Raw genomic sequence first — 21,364 nt, forward strand, 5'->3', positions numbered from 1 at the left:
TTTAGTAACACAAATTTTCATTATTAGGCAGATTCCAAAAATGTCGGTGATGATGACAGCACACTTTCTGTAGAGTTTTAAAAGGTGGAGAACACTTATGGAGGGATCTTGGACCACTCTTCCATCCAGAACATTTCCAGCTCATGGAGATTCTTGGGTTTCTCTTGTGATCTGCTCTCTTCAAATGAGACCACAGATTTTGAATTGGGTTCAAATCTGGAGACAGAGGGCCATTGCAAAATCTTGACTTTGTGTTTCTGCAACTAATTCTTTGTTCATTTTGATGTGTGATTCAGATCATTGTCTTGTTGGAAGACCCAACCACAACCCAGTTTCAGGATTCTCACAGAGGCAACCAGAGTTTTCAGCTAAAATGTTCTGGTATTTAATGGAATTAATTATGCCACTCACCTTAGCAGTCCATGGACCACTTACAGCAAAACAGCCCCAAAGCATCAAAGAGCTTTGGTATGAGGTGCCTTTCATTGTATACAGTTTCCTTACATCGCCAAACAGGGCGATGGTGTTAGTAGTCAAAACGCTTAATTTTGGTCTCATCTGACCACAACGCACGATTCCAGTTGTATCACCAATGTTGCTTGGCAAATTTGAGATGCTGGGATTTGTGTCTTGGACTCAGGAGAGTCTTCTTTCATGCCACTCGTCCATAGTTTCTTGTCATGAAGGTGCTGTCTCACAGTTGACTTTGAAACAAGATTCAAATAAAATTTGAAGTTATGAAACTGTGATCTTTAGACTCATTTTTGCCTCTCTTAGCATCCTCATCACTGTGTGTGGAGAAAATGTGCAAATGCATATTCTTCCTGGCAAATTCTCAACAGTTCCATGCTTTTCAAACCTGTATTAGGGCCCTGATTGTTCTTACTGGTAATTTCAATTGAATGTCTGTTTTTTGGAGTCATTCCCCAGTTTATGCAGGTCAACAACTTTATTGCTCATCTGAGTTGAGAGCCGTTTGGTTTTAATCATGTTTCTGGATGATAAAAAACACCTGTGTGTTACCTCACATTTATACCCTAGTGAAACATGAAATGGCCGTAGACAACAGTTCCCAGAAACTAAAAGCAACATCAAGAAACATTCCCCAAGATTAAAATTTATTTGGTATTTTTATAGTATTCTTCAAGGGTGCCAATAATTTTGCCACATACGATTTTAAAAAGTAAAAACTATTCTGAAGGCATAACATTTTTGCAGGAATTGTTTTTATTAAATAAATAGTTAAGAGGTCCTCCAAACGTTTGAGGAATTTAGAATAATTTTATATATTATTTATATTAATGTTCTGCTCAGTTTTTGAGGGGTGCCAATATTTCTGGAGTTGACTGTATTAAATGCACAAGAACATTGAACATAATTTGAATAGCTTCATGTTAAAAAGTCAAAAATAAAATACTTAATAAATAAAATCTTGTTGATTCACTTACCTTTGAAGTCATCCCTTGCAGGATGAAGGTCCTTCCGGTCCATTTTTCTTTCACTGCAAGAATTGTGGGCTCCTTTGGCACTGTTTTCTAGGTAAGCAGAACATGTTCCTTTCTTGGAGGGATGTGGATCACAGAGTTTTGCACTAATCTTATAAAGGTCGAGGGCCTTAACGGCCGCTGTATTGTTATCCATACGATGGAAACTTGGACAGGAAGCACAAAACTCATTCGTGCAGGCCTCATTTCCACAGCCCTCAGTTAACTGATGGTAGTAGCGCTCTATTAGATGCTTTGCAGCTGCTCGCTTCCTGCACCAAATATTCAAAGAGTAGGCACAAGCATTAGTACAGGCCTCAAAAACAATGCTAAATCACAAAAAACATGGCAATGGAGTATTAAGACACAGTGGAGCAGTGCAAAATTGGGTAGTATATTCCAATTTAAAAAAAACACAAAAAAAAAAAACACTTTGGCTTCCAGTTTTTAAACAAGTACTAACACTGTAGCAAATGAAGCCATTAATGCCAATTTTAACAAGACTTCCAATTTTCATCCTAAATCCCAAGATTGTTCTTAATAGGTTAAAAAACTGTAATTTCTCATTTACGGATATGGGCAAAAGGTTGAGAGAAAAAAAAAAACGAAAAACTTTTTTTTTCTCCTTTCTCTACCATTATTTAAGACAAAACAGTAATTAAAATATTGCATATTTTTGTTCAAACAACAAATATTCCCTGTAACTGGGAGCTGTGGAAAACATAAGTGGCTTCTATATGCAAACTGAACACAGTGGCATTCACTTTACACAAGGCCAGACAACCACATCTAAAAGTGAGCATTCAGCAGTAGCGCAAGTGCATCTTCCAAGGGGACAAAAAGTATAGAATGGTTAAATAATCATAACTAGCTACATATTAATGTCTTCTGGAAAAACAGGTTAAAAAATATTTCCATCCATCCATTTTCTTGTCTAGATCGGGGTCAAGGGAAACAATGTACTTTGTTAATTACTTTCTGTACCCCTTACAAGGTGGAGAAAATAAAAATTTTGCAAAACAAAATAGGAAGAAGTAAATAAAACACAATTGTTTAGTAATAATGTGGGAATAGTGGCAGAAGTTATAACTGCAGATATTTAGAAGATTATTTTATTCATCTGAAACAAACTCAACACTAAAATTTACCATTTTATGAAATTAGTACATATTAAAAATTCCCATAAGTAACAGGTCATAAATAGAAATGCTCTATCCACCCATTTTATTGTCTGCTTAATTTAGCTTATGTTTGCAATTGCAAATTACCAAGTCAATTTTGGGTAGGAAACCTTTTCATCCATCCATCCATCTTCCCTAGCCACTTATCCAGGGCAGGGTCTCGGGCCAGCAATTTAATTTCAATTCACTTTAATACATGTGCACTAACTCATTTTTTGTACTTGTTTTATCATAATGCAAGGTTAAAGTGTTCATTTTCCTGAATGAGCCTCTAGCTGTTGTTGGAAGCTTGTTTTTTTTTTATTTTCAAACAGCAAGTTGAAAAGGATTTTACAGTGGAGTGCCTCCCTCAGCATATCAGGGGCTTTTGTACCCAATTACATTCATCAGAATAAATCATGCTGTGCTTGCAGGTGTTAAGATTTTTTTTTCTTATTTTAGAATGCTTCTTCAAAGCAAACTCTTCTTGCTCATGAACAAATGGGCAATAAGAGTTTATCTAATATAAGCAGTATTATACAGGGTTAGCCAAAATAAAATACCACATTTCTCAAGGTCATTGCACGAGGTAGAGGCAGCCGAGTTGGTTGAGGTGGGGGTCCTTCCATAGGCCATCCCTTTCAGTTATCAATCGGCAACGAGCCTTGGTCCGGTGCGCACTGTGCATTCACTGTCGAAGCATTCTTCAAAAATAATTAATCATCACTACACAATGCACCTTCTGAAGGCACTTCAGCATTCCTCCTAACTATAACATCCCAAATCAGAAAAATACAATTCTTCAGTGGGTTGCTACATTTATACAGACAGGTACAACATTGAACAGAAAATCTTCAGACTGTCCTCGGACTGTACAAATGCCTGATAATATCCAAACTGTAAGGGCATCAATTTTGCAGTCTCCTAGACGTTCAGCGCACAAACATGCTTCTACCTTTGGCATTTCCAACACGTTTTTTTAAGGAGGATATTGCATGAGGAGATTAATTTCTATCCATCGTCAGAGGTGGCTGGGGTGGCGACCTGGCCGGGATACCCAGGAGGACCGGAGGAGGGCTTGTGCCTTCCCCAGACCATCTGGGGGTGACTGCCCTGGTTTCTTTAGGGGCCATGGGTACAGAGCTTTGAAGCTCCACCCTGTAGGGGCCCGTGGTCACCGCCAGGGGGAGCCCTGGACCTCAGCACTTCCAACATACCAGGAAGTGCTGGAGAGAATAGGTGCAGGGACACCCGGAGTGCTTCCGGGGATACAGCCGGCACTTCCGCCACACTGGGGCGTGTCGGCGGGAGATTGCCGGGAAGCACCTGGAGCACATCCGGGTGTGGATAAAAGGGGCTGCCTCCCTTCATTCAAGGCGAGAGTTGGGAGCGGAGTGGACTGAGCTTGCTGGAGGAATCAAGGCATTGTGGTTGGCCAGGACTTTGGGGACTTTTGGGGTTTTGAGCACTTGAACTTTTAAATAATATGTATAATAAGCGTGTGTGGGGTGATTTAAACGTGTCTGCCTGGCTGTGTCCAAGCCAAGCTCCACACCATACAAAATAATGGTAGTGCAGGAACTCACTGGGAGAGACTAGGAGGTATCACTAGGACGTGACACCTTTGGGACTGGGGTGATGTTTTCCAAAGCCTCGGGACTCTCCCATGTTCCAGGCTCAAGTTGAAGATGCGCTGTAGAGGACTTCCCAGTTCCTGCGCACAGGCCTTCAGCAGTTGTGGCGATTCTCCATCTGGACCCGCTGCTTTGCTGGCACGAAGTCTTCTCAGCTCTCTGCTCACCTGCGCTGCTGTAATTGTTGGTGGTATGTCTCTCCTATGCTGGTATCAGCAGAAGGATGGTTGGAGGATGCAGTACTCTGAGGTGAGAGTGGTTTAGGGTGGTCAAACCAGTTAAAGAAGTTGTTCATTTGGTTTGCTCTCTCCACGTCTCTCTCGATGGTGGCACCCCACTTCGAGCTGCAGCCAGTGATGATCTTCATCCCATCCCACACTTCCTTCATGCTGTTATTCTGCAACTTCTGCTCCAGCTTTCTCCTGTACTGCTCCTTCATCGCCCTGAGCTGGACTCGAAGTTCCTTCTGCACGTGCTTAAACTCAAGCTGGTCACCGCTTTTAAAAGCTCTTTTCTTCTAGTTCAAAAGACCCTTGATGTTACTTGTAATCCATGGCTTGTTGTTAGCATAGCAGCATACTGTTGTTACTGGAACTACAATTTCCATACAGAAGTTGATGTAATCCATTGTGCAGTCAACAGCCTCCTCAATGTTCTCACTATGTGACGCCTGCAGTATATCCCAGTCTGTAGTTCCCAAGCAGTCTCTCAGAGCCTGCTCTGCTTCAGGGACCACTTCATGAATGATCGTGTGGTTGTAGATAGCGCCTTCACTATTGTTTTGTAGTGAGGCTGAATCAGAACCAGGTTTCGATCTGCTTTCCCAAACGCAGGCAGCGGGGTGGCGCTGTATGCATCTTTAACGTTTGCATACAGTAGGTCGATAGTCCTATTTCCCCGGGTGTTACAATCCATATACTGGGAGAAGGCAGGTAATGTTTTTTCCAGCGTCACATGGTTAAAGTCTCCAGCGACTAGCACAAGTGCCTCGGGTTGCTGCATTTGTAACTTAGCAACTGCGGAATGGATGAGATCACTCCCTATCTCAGCGTTCGCTTGAGGAGGATGTAAACAATAAAAACAATGACGTGTCCAAACTCTCTGGGCAAATAATAGAGACGCAAACTTACGGCCAACAGTTCGATATCCCTGCAGCAAGCGGAGATTTTAACGTTTACAAGTCCTGAGTGGCACCACTTTGTATTGACATAAAGAGTGACACGCCCTGCTTTCTTCTTACCACAGGTATTTGCGCCTCTGTCCGCTCTAACTGTGTTAAACCCGGGTAGCTCCAAGTTAGCATCTGGGATGTTAGTTGTTAGCCACGTTTCATGTAGGTTCTGACATTTTTCACCAGCACAGCCAGTTCGTCGATCTTATTTGGTAGTGAGATCACATTTCCCAGGATCACAGAAGGCACTGAAGGTTTATGGCACCACTTTCTCACAAGCCACTTGGCTTTTATCTTAGCGCCAGCTCGGCTGCCCCATACTGTCTTCTTACCTCGTCAGGTAAATAGGGAACCACACCGGCATGGGCATTTCTTCTCAGTGCTTGAAGTTGATTACTTGAATAGGTGAGTGTCGGCGTGTAAAAGTCCATGTCAAGTAGTAAAAAGTGTCCAGGGAGCAATTGCACAAAAAAGAAAGTGGTAGAAGTGATCAATGAAATAGAGAAAAATAGAGGAAAAAAGGTTTATATATAAAAAAAAAAGATAAAGTCCTACACGGAGCTGCTGGAATGGCTGCCACTTGCGGCAGCGCCGGATATAGAATATATGGTACTTCTTTTTTGGCTCACACTGTATTATATATACTTTGTGCAAATAATTAGTGTATTTGAAAAAAAAGTTTACCGCAAACATTGGAAATGTTAACAATTATAACACTGTGTTCTTTACTTCTCATTCATAAACTGCAATGCAAATGCCAGGTAACTGAAAGGAAAGAAAAACTCAAAATAATCAATAACATGCAAAAAGATGCTCCACAGGTGCTATTGCATCTGCACTCCTGCAGCTTCAGGTACAGAGACTGGGGGTCGTGCTTGGGGTGAGAAAGACTGCACAAACACAGAACCAAATACAAAATATGAAAAACTCATGCTGTACACTCAAAATCTCAGCCCTAGTATTACAAATGAACCAGCAACACAGCCAGTGCCAAAGCAGCAAGAAAATTCAGCCTTCCACAGTCTTGGTAATTATTTAAAAAGTGGGATATGTGAGGATTTTACTTATTATTAAAATGCAGCAGCGGATTGTTTATAGTTTATGATGAGAGAATCCATATGGTCTACCAACTGCAAATAAGTCCAGTTTTAATATTAATGTTTCACATCAGATAGTGTTGGCTTCCATCTATGATGTAGTAATACAGTACACCCCAAGCACAACCCCAACAATACTGATCCTATTAAACCCGGTATTCAATTTTATGCAAATTTAATTTTTTCACCAGGACAGATTTACCCGATCCATGTAGCATAATTTCTCAGCTGAGACGCTTCACCTGTGTCCTTGACCCAATACCAACAAGTGTGGTTATTGATATGTGCTTAACATAGTAAATTCATCATTAGATACAAGAGGTCTCTCCAGACAGTCTTAAGACTGCTGTTGTTAAACACCTGCTCAAGAAAAATAATCTGGACTCCTCTGTTTTTGACAATGTTAGACCCATTTCTAACCTTTCTTATGTAAAATCCTAGAAAAGGCAGTTATTATGCAGCTAAATGATCACTTGAATAAACATGCTATTCTACATAAGTTTCAGTCGGGTTCTAGAACAAATCACAATACAGAAACTGCACTCATTAAAGTAGTAAATGACTTGCAGTTAATGCGGACTGAGGCATCTGTTATCATCTTAGATAAGAATGCTGCATTTGTTACCATTGATCACAACATTCTTATAAATTTCCTTCGTCAGTGGATGGGCCTCTATGGCAATGTCTGAATCTTACATAACAGGTACAAAATTCTTTGTTAGTTATGGTAATTATAGATCGAAGACACAAGATATTCTATATGGTGTTCCACAAGGATCTATCCAGGGTCCACTGCTCTTTTTGATCTACACTCGCCTAAAGGATTATTAGGAACACCTGTTTAATTTCTCATTAATGCAATTATCTAATCAACCAATCACATGGCAGTTGCTTCAATGCATTTAGGGGTGTGGTCCTGGTCAAGACAATCTCCTGAACTCCAAACTGAATGTCAGAATGGGAAAGAAGGGTGATTTAAGCAATTTTGAGCGTGGCATGGTTGTTGGTGCCAGACGGGCCGGTCTGAGTATTTCAGAATCTGCTCAGTTACTGAGATTTTCACGCACAACCATTTCTAGGGTTTACAAAGAATGGTGTGAAAAGGGAAAAACATCCAGTATGCGGCAGTCCTGTGGGCGAAAATGACTTGTTGATGCTTGAGGTCAGAGGAGAATGGGCCGACTGATTCAAGCTGATAGAAGAGCAACTTTGACTGAAATAACCACTCGTTACAACCGAGGTATGCAGCAAAGCATTTGTGAAGCCACAACACGCACAACCTTGAGGCGGATGGGCTACAACAGCAGAAGACCCCACCGGGTACCACTCATATCCACTACAAATAGGAAAAGAGGCTACAATTTGCACGAGCTCACCAAAATTGGACAGTTGAAGACTGGAAAAATGTTGCCTGGTCTGATGAGTCTCGATTTCTGTTGAGACATTCAAATGGTAGAGTCAGAATTTGGCGTAAACAGAATGAGAACATGGATCCATCATGCCTTGTTATCACTGTGCAGGCTGCTGGTGGTGGTGTAATGGTGTGGGGGATGTTTTCTTGGCACACTTTAGGCCCCTTAGTGCCAATTGGGCATCGTTTAAATGCCACGGGCTACCTGAGCATTGTTTCTGACCATGTCCATCCCTTCATGACCACCATGTACCCATCCTCTGATGGCTACTTCCAGCAGGATAATGCACCATGTCACAAAGCTCGAATCATTTCAAATTGGTTTCTTGAACATGACAATGAGTTCACTGTACTAAAATGGCCCCCACAGTCACCAGATCTCAACCCAATAGAGCATCTTTGAGATGTGGTGGAACAGGAGCTTCGTGCCCTGGATGTGCATCCCACAAATCTCCATCAACTGCAAGATGCTATCCTATTAATATGGGTCAACATTTCTAAAGAATGCTTTCAGCACCTTGTTGAATCAATGCCACGTAGAATTAAGGCAGTTCTTAAGGCGAAAGGGGGTCAAACACCGTATTAGTATGGTGTTCCTAATAATCCTTTAGGTGAGTGTATATGCTTCCATTAGGTCAGATTATCTCAAGGCATAGCGCGAGCTAAAACAACTATGCTGATGACACACAACTGTATTCATCAATAGCACCTCATGACCCCGACTCTCTTGGTTCGCTAACCCAATGTTTTACTTGTGTTTCTGAATGGATGAGTAGTAATTTTCTCAAACTAAATAAGAAGAAAACAGAAATCTTAGTTATTGGCAAAAATGGATATAATGAGTATAAACTTGAACTGTTAGGCTTAAGCATCAAGACAGAGGTAAAGGATTTAGGGGCAATTATTAATTCTGACCTTATGTGATTTTAAATCACATATTAATCAGACTACTAGGACAGCATTTTTTCCACTTAAAAAAATATAGCAAAAGTTCCTTATAACTTTGCAAAATGCTGAAAATTTAGTTACTTGATCACTGTAATGCAATCCTCTCAGGACTACCCAAAAAGGGTATCAATCGGTTGCAACTAGTGCAGAATGCAGCTGCCAGAATCTTAATTAGGAAAAGAAAATCCAAGCACATCTCTCTAGTTTTGATGTCACTACATTGATTACCCATGTCATTTAGAACTGACTTTAAAATATTGCTTATGGTTTATAAAGCCTTAAATAATCTCGCTCCATCCTATATTTCGGAATGTCTTTCACTTCACATTCCATATCGTAACCTTAGATCTTCAAATGAGTGTCTGCTTATAAATTCCAAGAGCTAAACTTAAAAGAAGTGGTGCGGCAGCGTTCTGCTTTTACAAACCTAAAATCTGGAATTGCTTACCAATAGAAATTCGCCAGGCTAACAAGGTGGAGCACTTTAAAAAACTGCTAAAAACTCATTATTTCATCATGACTTTCTCATAGCTTAAATTTTATTGCAATCCTGATATTCTGTATATGCATTTAATTATCATTTTTATCATGGCTCCGGAATCCATAATAACCCCCTTCTTTCTCTACTGTTCTTTTTCCGGTCTTTCTGTGGTGGCTATCTGCTATCTGTTCTTACATTGATAGATTGAAGGCCAGATGTCCACATGACATTATTATCCAATTCTTCCACGTGAAGCCTGAAAACCATGAGGACTGATTTAGATCATTTATGTTTGGTTGAATGCCCAGTGGTGGATGGATGGGAGGGCAGACTTGTAGCCTCGGAACCCCTACAAATTTTTTTTTTCCAGCCCTCTGGAGATTTTTTTTTCCTCCTGTACATCAGACCTTACTTTATTCTTTGCTATTTAGTATTACATAATCTTATTTCTAGTTTTTATAAAATTTTATTTCTTCATCTTGTAAAGCACTTTGAGATACATTGTCTGTATGAAAAAGTGCTATATAAATGTTGTTGAGGTTTCACGAGTATTCCAGCTTGCTTTGCTCAATTTCATTAACAGTTAACACAGTTTTAAAATATAAACACACAAAAAAATATGCTGTATTTAAAATGAAAAACCACATATTTCAGCATTATTAAGATAAAGCAATGTAGTATTTGCTTGTCTGTGAATTGTGGCCTTTAACATTAACACATTTTTTTTATTAAAATTACTTCCAAACGCTTAAATGATTGAGGATAAAATGTATAAAATCATATTTAAATACAATATAGAAATGAAATAAATATTATACAAATAGCTGGGATAACTGCCATGACATGACTACTTCTCACAAGGGCATACATTGTTAAACTGTATGGTTTCAGAAAATGAACAACTGTTTGATCAAATGGAGCTTGTCAGAATGAACCAAAATAAAAAAGTTGGCACATAAAGAAATAATCTAAATAACTACAAATAACAGTTTTGTTACACATGTTTAAAATGTAATTAATAAGAAACATGAAAGCTGGTAATTGTTTAAAAAAAAGCCATTTTCTAGTGTATCTGTAGAAATAGGGAAGACAGTTTTTCCAAAGATTTATTTTTTAATTATGAAACAGCTCAAAAATCTGACATTGAAAGAAAAACTTAACAAGTTGCTTAACTACATGGGATTTGCACTGATACAAATACCCACCCATTAACACTGCCTGGCCTATATAAAAAAAAAAGTTGCTGTTTTAACTTACATAACTAAATACTTATAGTCAATGACTAAATCATTATTGCAATTATTAATGTGTAAGCCAGCAATAATTCTTTTAACTGACACAGCATACAGATTCTCATTTTTTAAACAACCATTTCAGACGATTTTTCCAATGGTTGCAGAAAAGATGTTGCTGCATTTCCTAAAGGGCAAATTATTGACATGCACCAAGCAAATAAAATTATTAAGGAGACTGCTGAAATTAACTGTCCAGCACCATATTAACACCTGGAAGCATAGCGGTGAACTGTTAACTTAGCAGAAGAAATGTGGTTGGAAAAAATCTTCAATGATTGTGACTGGAGGTGGTTAAATTGGTTGAAGTAAAATTGTAGAACATCGACAATGGAACTCAGGGCTGTTTAAAGTAGTAAAAGTAGAAGCATTTCTATATACACAATGCAATGAGAATTTATGGGATTGGGACCAAACAGTTGTGTGGTCAGAAGACAACCACCTGAAAATGACACTAATCAGAAAAAGCAACTTCAGCTTTCTGGGGAATATAAATTCGGACTGTGAAGCAATGAAAAAAGGTAATATGGTATGTTGAGTGAAAATATACCCTATTGCAGAGCACTGGGCAAATCAAGGTCAGAAAGGAAGTGAACAAAGTGATGTAGCAGTCAAATATATTGTTCAGTCTACATGCCTCTGGAGGCAGTATTATAATCTGGTGTTTCTTCTGTTGGTCTGGTCTTGGCTAAGCAACTTTATGCAGCAATAAAATGAAGTTAGCTTAGTGCCTGAATCTACTGAATGACCAAGTTTTCTGATCAATAGCCTTTTTTCTTCCCTGAAGGCACAGGCATATTCCAGGACAACAATGCCAAGATTCATCCGGCTCTATTTGTGAAAGAGTGATTCAGGGGGCATGAACAATCATTCTTACATATGGAAAAAGGTAATATGGTATGTTGAGTGAAAATATACCCTATTGCAGAGCACTGGGCAAATCAAGGTCAGAAAGGAAGTGAACAAAGTGATGTAGCAGTCAAATATATTGTTCAGTCTACATGCCTCTGGAGGCAGTATTATAATCTGGTGTTTCTTCTGTTGGTCTGGTCTTGGCTAAGCAACTTTATGCAGCAATAAAATGAAGTTAGCTTAGTGCCTGAATCTACTGAATGACCAAGTTTTCTGATCAATAGCCTTTTTTCTTCCCTGAAGGCACAGGCATATTCCAGGACAACAATGCCAAGATTCATCTGGCTCTATTTGTGAAAGAGTGATTCAGGGGGCATGAACAATCATTCTTACATATGGATTGTTCACCACAGAGTCCTGACCTAATCCCTATGGAAAGTCTTTGGGATGTGGTGTCGAAGACCTTACAAAGTGGTTTGACTCTCCTATTGTCAATACAAATCTCCATGAAAAATCAATGAAAATCTGGACAAAAATAAATTGAGATTTTGCATAAGCTTAACAAAACAATGCCACGATGAATGCACATCACAATCAAAGGTAAAGGTGGTCCAACAAGATATTAAAGTTTGCAGCTTTTTTTGTTGTTTTTTTTTTTAGAAAGACAGTGTATTTTCTAAATCTACATTTTTTTATATCTATGTAGTATTGGAAGTCGATTTTAGCAGGACTGGGCATAAGACAGATTTTTTTTTTTTTTTTAATGAAGGTACAAATGTAATTTACATACATCTTCATTTTGGTTTATGCTAACTGGACAATTATATAAAAATGTCAAGCTTACTATCAACATTACTAACAGCAATTCAGAACTGACTCAATCATTGTACTATTTTTAAACTAAACAGCAGAAGTCAGAAAACTAGGAAATCATCTCTCCAACCATAGAAATATACTAGACAAAAAACAGAGATTCTGAAATTCTACAATGGTACATACTCATTTTCCATAGAATTTATTCTAACCACATCATATATGCTTTCTTGCTTGCTCTACTACCCACAAGAAGCAATAGCCCTGCATCCTCTTACTCATTGTGGTACTGTTCAAAAGTAGTAGTGAAAACTGTAAACATTAAACAAAAATGTCCTATTGGAATCAGTGCCACTTTTCATTTAGTACAAGCATGTTATGATGTGCCTATCTCTTTGTGCTCACAAACCTTTGCTTTTTGTTTATCCTTTAGATTTAACAAATGCTACATCAGTAATGTGCAAGAAGCCAATTCCTTTGCTGTTTGCTCTTTCAGTTTGTATTATTAGTTTACAGATTTAGTACGTGTTACTAGTATTTTAGCAAAGTTATCTTTCTTTGAAAGCTGACAGTATACTTTATTCAAAAAGCCCTGAAGAATGTCACTAGTGAACGTGGTAAAGGTGAAAGAATGTCAGATGGCAAGAGACTAATTGTTTCATAAGCAACATTTTTGTTTATTTAACCTCATTACCATTAGACCCGAGCCAGTGCTAAATAGTGCTAAAAGCATCAGTCCCGAGTGTCACTTGGGCAACTGTATAGACGCGTCATGTGTAAGCATTAGACCAGAGAATTACTCAGGCTGTAAAAGTGCCAACAGTATTACTGCCAAGCTTTGGTCGGGAAACAATCTAGGCAAGTCTTGCGTAAACGACAGGCCTAAATGTTACCCAGGTGATAGTGCAGACACATCTTCTCCTAGCCTCATAATGGTTTCTTGTAATAAACATTTTTCAGCATTATTAATTATTATTATTTGTATTTTTATTATACTTTCTACATGTCTAACTTTGTACTTCTAGTGATTTTCACATTTTAAAGTAGAAATATCAGATTTAATAAATATGCAATTTTTCAAGCCAAAAAATGCAACACTTTACATGATTTTTTTAGAGAAAACAATGTAACACTGAGGAGGTTAATGGAGTGTATATAAGCAAAGATCTGTTTGGCATCACTCATGAGCGAGCGACATAAAGCTGCACGAGAGAAACAATCAAAATCAATGCATACAATTTTCAGTGTGTGACTTTGAGATTTATGATTACAGCAAAGCAGACATAAATAGGAAACGGTAGGAGTTCAAAAGAGAATGGAAAATTATTGAGAATCAGAGGTATTTCTTAGAATAAAAACAATTTCACCTATTCCGTCACAAGTCAATATTTTAGTGTTTATTAAGTTGCTGTGAAGAGCTTAAACTCTCGAAGTGATGTTTCAAATAACTTTTTCTTTTCTTGGTTTTTAGAAACCCATATTAAACACTTTCTTCTGGCATTGATTTAAATCTTTTCTCTTTCTATAAGTCATATTATTTGAAAATGAATAAAAAAACGAAGCAGAAAAACATACTGGCTTTTTGATCCACAGAATGTTAAGGGCTAGATGCAACAGGGTACCCTTAATGAAAATATTTAACTCTCAAAGTCCAAAAGTCTTTACTGGGACAGTATTAAGGTAATGCAATTGCTACCTTTAAAATATTCCTATACTTTTGTGACAATATTTTTGTATGCATCCTAAATTTGGGACTAAAACTACAAGAAAATAATGTGTCCATATCAAAATTTCTTAAAGAAGTTGCCACCGAGCCTAAGCCAGCCCAATAAATAAAGGCAGGGCAGAAAAAGTAGCCTACTGTATATTGTGACAGGGACCAAGATGAATACACATACAAAAATTCATGTAAATCAGCTGAGTCATTCTTGAGTGATGCTTGAAAACACAAGCTTTACTTTATCTATTAAAATTCTCTAACAACACATCCCCCTACAAAGTAATATTTAAATATAATGTAAGTGCATTAAAATGGGAATAACAACAATAAGAATTTGTTTCTTGCCATTCTGCACAAAGATGCTTAAAAGAAATCATTAAAGGAATTGTACTCATCAGCTTCCTATACCCCGTCCCTTGCTCTCTTAATTCAGGTAGTTTCCCAACCTATCATGCTGGGATGTTAAGAAGACTTTTTCATGTCTGGGGGAGTGAGAATGGAAAAACATCTGGAAAACATTACTTTAGGCTAAAATAACAATTAAAGAAAATTGCACTGCTTGCTTTTTACTTACTTGTGAATGCATGCCAACATCAGGGGCTTTTGAATAAGTGCAAAATTCAAGAACAAAATTGTTTGTTAATGTAAACTATTTAAAATATTACTGTTAACAGAAAATTGAACTACTTGTTCCTTTTGCATATTATTAATGTTTGAATGTGTGAGTTTTTTGAGTCAGCACACTCCAAGAAAAACATCTTTTCTTTAATTTTACATGTTTCCTCCAGCAACCACCACCAAAAAGAATCAACAATTGATACTTTCAAAGTATTGTATCAAACTCAGAATTTCAGTATCACGACAACCCCATAAGATCTGAATTACAGTCATTTATGAACAAACGATGAGTTCAAACACATTCACCTACATAAAAAGGGAAGGGTAAGAAATAAAGGTTACAGGTCAAATGCATAAACAGAAAGAATCTGCAAAAGTTCACAGATGAAGCAGTGTAAAAAGAAAAAAAAAAAGGTTTACAACATTTTTGTTCTAGAATGCAAGAATTAAATGTAGCACACTGATAAACATCATCATAAAAGAATCCAGCCATTTAACTAATATAGACATACCATGGGTTAAATCCAATAAAGAAGAATTTAAAGAACACTACACATACTCAGCATATACACAAACACTTTTCTTAAAGAAAGGTTTCTTTTGTTTAGACTTTCCTTGGAAGACTATTTAAATGCTCCCAGAACCACAACTGCATTTACAGTAATCCCTCGCTATATCGTGCTTCAACTTTTGCGGCTTCACTCTATTGCAAATTTTATATGTAAGCATATCTAAATATATAACGTGGATTTTTCGCTGCTTCGCAGGTTTCTGTGGACAATGGGTCTTTTTACTTCTGGTGCATGCTTCCTCAGTTGGTTTGCCCAGTTGATTTCATACAAGGGACACTATTGGCGGATGGCTGAGAAGCTAACCAATCAGAGCATGCAGTTAAATTCCTATGTGCTGATTGGCTCAGTGACGGAGCGCCGAATTCGATTCCGCTGCGTTAACCAGGAAGTCTTGTCTCGCTCATTCAGCATCAACGTGTTTCGCTGTGTAAAGAGTTAACGTTTGTGTTCTTTTGTGTTTATCTTTGTACATAGTCAAGCCCTTCGTTATTGCTCCAAAACGATCTGCTCCTACTTCAGGGGCCATGCCCAAGTGCCAACGGAAGATGCTAACAATTGCCGAAAAGGTAAAAGTTTTGGACAGGTTGAAGAAAGGGAAAAGCTACATCGCTGTAGGATGCCATTACGGCATCAATGAGTTCACGATTCTTTTTATTTAAAAAAGAGGAAAAGAATATACGATCTACGGCCGCAGTGTCCTTTAACCAGGTTGGCAAAACGAGTTGTAAGTGGATGTAATAAGGCAGTAGTCCGGATGGAATCTGCTTTAGGGATTTGGATTGAAGACTGCCGGAAGAACAACAGCGGTGCTACACAGTCACCTGAAGAGGCTCCTTTAGACAAGCTGTAATGCTCTCCTTTGTTGTGCAGTAAAACTTAACTCATCGTTACGTGGACAAGTCGTCGTGTCATTGTTGGTGAGTAACCATAATTAATTTTCTACGTACAGTACATAGTACATGTATGTATGTATGTTTAGTGTCACACACATTTACTGTATACAATTTTTCTTGCATTGTACATATTTATTGCTGGTGGCCTGTCTGTCGTAATGGCTGTAACATATGTGATATCTGAGACACTCGATATCTTTAAAATAATATTTAGGTTTTACTGTATATAAACAGTGTGTTTACATACAATTTCAACGAATCTTACCTAATATCTAAGAGAATACAAAGGGCTTATGCTGTATAACTGTGCGGGAAATGTTTATAAGAGTGTGAGAGAGTTTATAAGGGCTTAAAATATATAAAAATAACCATATAAACATATGGTTTTACTTTGCGGAGTTTCACCTTTCGCGGGGGGTTCTGGAATGGAACCCCCGCAATCGAGGAGGGATCACTGTATTGTCATTCTAATAGAGTTTTAACCTTGATAACTGGTACTATGTATTGCTCAGGATTTTGAATAACTCACAGAAGCTTTGGAGAATGTAACGAAGTCCCTGTCACAACAGCTTTGTAATTTAGGCTGTAAACCAAAAGATGTGCATTCACACATTACTATACAAAAGGGAAATCCCATATACTGTAGGAGCACTGTGTTCTACCTTAAATGTTTTTTTTCTTCACATTAATTTTGAACATCCTTAAAAAACATTCAAATTAGCTGCAAGATATATGTCTGGATATGCCATAACCATTACTGTTACCTGACTGGCCCTATGTCTACTCTTTGTATTGCAATTGGTAAACCCATATAAAAATGTTTTCCGTTTTTTTCAGACTAATCCTGACAGAGTGATATGGGTCACCTAGTCGTTCAGAGCTTAATTGTAAATACTACTCCACTTGTCTCGGTAATAGAGTTGGTCCTAGTATTACTTTTCTAGGTGAAATTAACTTAATGTTTTCCATAAATAAGTCTTAAAAAGCTTCTAATTTAGTAAATCAATCTGGTCTCTAGAGCACCCTACATCAATCAGTTCTATGTGATACAATCACTTTCACTGTCTTTTCTTAGACATGAGTGAAATGCTCTCAGCAGATTATTAGGGACCAGCCGACACAAGGAATAGTTAATCTTCCTTACTTTTCTAAACATTGTATCAGAAATTGAGAACGCAATTACAGGGGTGGAAATGATGTCCTTGTGTATGGCAGCGAAGATTACTGTCAGTGACGTGAAGAATAGCTTAACAATACATGAGCAACCTGGAGCAAGCAGCACTGCATCTTTAGAGGTGGGTCAACTTAACAAGAGAATATCATCAGATATTGCAACACATTGTGTTTAGAAAATGATCACTGACAGTTATGTTATCTTCTGATTGGTGTTAGGCCACGTTTTCCTTACCAATATGACTTAATTTTTTTCATTATATGTTTTGTCATTTTCTGTACGACAGCCCCCATCACGTCAGTTCAGAGAAATTTAACTGGGTTCACAATGTTTTCTGTTAATGTTTTTAATATAATTTTAAAAATTATGTATTCTAATTATTACATTGACATAACATTATTACATTTTTGTCACAAGCTAACCTTAGTAAAAATTTGGAATAACCAATCTGAGAAAATGGATGGATGGATAAAGATTTCTTTTTATATTCTTACATAACACAGTTAAGTGTTTAGTTAAAATTTTGCTTTACCAACTGAAAATTTCCATTACTGATATTAACAAAAATGCAAATTAACCTGTTACTTCTTTTTTCATCATTTATAATTTTAAGCCAAGTGGATGATCTAATCTTTTTTTCCACAAGTTTGAAATCATTCTAAAAAATATTGCATTGTTAAGTCATTAAATTTAATTTATTTTTTTTCCTAGAAACGATACCTTCAATCTGAAGAACAGGTGCTACAGGAGCAAAGAACCAATTGAGAAATTTTCAAAATGCCTGGGGTCCTGTTGACAAAATGAATGCGCTACCACAGCCAAAACATATCATATACTCTATTATACTCCCTAACAGTTAAACATTAAAATCTGCCTTTATGCCACCCCATCCCATCCATTAGCAAAACCCACTGTGTCCATTACAGAGATGCTGGGTAGACAGATGTATGCACATACTCACATAATCTCACATGGGTCCATGTTAAATATGCCAATTAACTAAATATGCACTTCTTTTGGAGATGTTAAAAAGCAGAGTCCTTAGAGGCAACCTACATTGCATCCAAGGAAAACTGTAAAATCCAAACACACCCTAACAATATTAAAAACTGACCCATATCCTTGAAGTCTTTGGCAGTAACACTCACCACTGGGCCACCCAAATTAATTTACCTGTATTTAGTCACTTATTTAAAAATTCCTTTAGTATTTAAAAAGTCAAATGTTCTGCCAATTACTAGCAAAATTATAATAAAATGTATAATGTCTTGAATTTCACTGCCCTTATGTCTTGAATTTCACTGACCTTATCATTTACTCAAAAGACTGATAATGAAAAGGCAATGTTAATAAGGTATTACTGGGTAAGAAGTGATTTAAGGCACATGTTTTCTTTCATTCCTCATATAAAATGTCTATGCGTCTGCAAAAGAGTTTGTGAAATGTATTTCATAAAATGTATTTTATGCAAAACAATGAAAACATTCTCTTGATTTTTCTATTTAATTTTGACCATGGCAATGCTAGATTCTAAAAATGCTATTCATTTATTCAATACATATGCTTCTTGATTGATGCAAAGGTAGTACCATCACAAAAATATGGAATTTAAATTATGGTAAAATTAACATTTTGTTAAATGATTGCAAACTGCAACTAAAAACAATTTCTGTAAAAACATGTAGAAAGAAAAACATATGTTAAAGAAAGCGCCAGAGGCAAATGTACAACAAAATAATGTTAAGGTTGCCAAAGTGTACCTTGTCATACATATTTTAGCAGAAAACTCTAACACTGTGATCAATTTTTGTTCTAAGGAAATAGACTGATAAAGAAATACCAATTTTGGTAAACAAAATCTGAAAAGTTGGTCTTTGTGAAATAAGTTGCTCATGCTTTTAAATGCCACACACATGCAAAAGATTAAACAAAGTGTATCTTTAAGACAACAATAGCTAAAGCCCAAGTGCAAATTCACAGTAAAACTAAATCAATAACATCTGAGATAAAACTAAGAAATGAAAACATACCACACAAAGCGTCCAAGAACATTTAACTTACATTCGGTTAGTTTCAATGTTTTCGTACAGAGGTTCTCCAGATGATCTGAAGAAAGAAAAAAAAAAAAGATAAACAAAATCAGTTACGGACAGAAAGTTTCACAGTAGAAACAAGATGCCGAAACACTATAGGTATGTTAAAGATATATGTTGGATATTCAACTGAAAGTAAAATTATTAGTGAAAAGACATATACATACATTTTAATGAGCACACACAGAAAATGTGAAAAATGTCAATTACTGTACAAGGCTGCTGCGTTGTCACAAGAAAAGATTAAATGATTATGAAATATTGTTATTTAAGTCCACTTCTGACATTTTAAACTGCCATCACGAAGAAACAACCTTACCTCAACTTCACCAACCTGCAGCCACAACAAAGAACCAAAGGAAAAAACAAATTCTGTGAACTAATTAGATAAAATGCTTGGGGGATCACAACACCTTGATTTTTAAGATCACTCCTCACTCTGAGGAGTCGAGGAATGTTTAAGGGAGAGAGTACTGCCAACAATATGTGAATTTGTGATTAACAACATTTTAATAAACAGCAAACTTTGCAAAGAGGTTTTGAAAAATACCGATGCACTGACTGCATTAATTAAGAAGCAAACCAATCCAAACGCGAATTACATCTGGATTTTCATCTGCCTTTTGTGAACATTTTTTCCAATTCATCAGCAGGAGTATATACCAGGTGTACAGAAAAGCTACAAGAGATTTTATGCACAGTCTTCACTGAGACAAGAGAAAAACAATTTTAATAAAAGGTAAATATTTTCTTAGAAAGACTTGCGTAAGGAAAATTCATCCTGCACATCTTGCGTTTTCATCTTGTTTTCCACAAGACTTGTTTTTTCTTCCCAAAAAGCATTTACCCAATGCAGTGTTTAACAAACCATCTATCAAAACAAACATGTAAACTGCCTTGCAGTTCCTTTAATTTAATTACATCACAAAATAAGAGGAGCTAAGAAATATTACAAATGAGAAAAGAACATACAGTTTCTTCCACTAGTGTTCTGAATGGATAAAACTATTTTGGTAAAAGATAAAACAGTATATTTGGAAATACCACAAAACTCTCAAATACCTGTCTTATCACTAGTTTCTATATTTGATGAGTAAAGTACTTTTGTGTTTGATTGAAGTAAGTGGCACGTCATGACATACAATTAGCCATTATTCATGCATGTTTACAAATGGGATAACACTGTCCCCGCATTGTGGTGTTTTAAATACCGTAGAACCCTGATTATGTGAACCCAAATAAACCAAGATTCCGCATTATCCAAGGCGAACCTCTAAGTGTAATACTTTGTTTTTCTTATGATTCGTAAAAGCTTTGCTTACTATACCATGCTCATACAGTAAATACTATACCTTTAACCTCAACTGTATAAAGGGAAATAGTCAAGGAGGCAGTGACTGGGAATGTTTGAGTGATTCACTCACCCCTCGGCTATTGTCAGTGTGACGACAGTATTAACTGTGTACATATGCTCCGAGATGTGAGCTTTGTGGCATGAGCTATGAGCGTCTCCATCCGTCAACTACACCAAGACCGTCTCTGTCCACTGTGAGACATCAACTGACATCACCAGGGAAGCTCATCTCTCTCTCTCTGTGTCAGCTTCCATCATCTCTACACAATTTCGCCACTACAGCGGCCATGCATTTTACCAGAGCTTTCAACTATCTGAGGTAGCTCTGTGCCACATTATCTCAGATAATCTGGGTTCTACTATTCTACCACTTAACAGCAATTTTAAACCACAACTGAATCACCAAGTATCCTCTTCATAACATAGTCAATAACAAACTTTGGCAACTACGCCCGGTGCTCACTAATGTCATTAACACAACTCTCTGCACACTTTTAACATTGTTGTAAATGCTAGCTTAGTTTGTTTTTAACAATGAAGCACTAACTACAATGACTGTCACATGCAACATTACCTATTGTTTTAAAGACTTTAAAA

At 37.2% G+C, this 21,364-nt stretch overlaps 1 protein-coding gene across 3 annotated transcripts in view; it reads right to left on the reverse strand.

Annotated features, from left to right (window-relative positions):
• The window catches only part of ube3a (ubiquitin protein ligase E3A), a 114,898-nt gene extending 95,464 nt beyond the window's left edge, over positions 1-19,434 (reverse strand). The window contains exons 1-2 of one of the 3 annotated variants that reach the window (XM_039744690.1): positions 19,382-19,434; positions 1,449-1,535 (exon numbers count right to left, since the gene is read on the reverse strand). In XM_039744690.1, coding sequence (XP_039600624.1) covers positions 1,449-1,491 — 43 coding nt within the window. In that variant the 5' untranslated portion in view covers positions 1,492-1,535; positions 19,382-19,434. Of the gene's footprint in view, positions 1-1,448; positions 1,757-19,350 lie in introns of all 3 variants that reach the window. The other 2 variants (XM_039744688.1, XM_039744689.1) reach the window with 2 other exon arrangements.
• Between the last annotated feature and the right edge of the window lie 1,930 nt (positions 19,435-21,364).

The sequence above is a fragment of the Polypterus senegalus genome, chromosome 2 (genome assembly GCF_016835505.1).
Source record: "Polypterus senegalus isolate Bchr_013 chromosome 2, ASM1683550v1, whole genome shotgun sequence".
In the NCBI taxonomy this organism is placed as follows: domain Eukaryota; kingdom Metazoa; phylum Chordata; class Cladistia; order Polypteriformes; family Polypteridae; genus Polypterus; species Polypterus senegalus.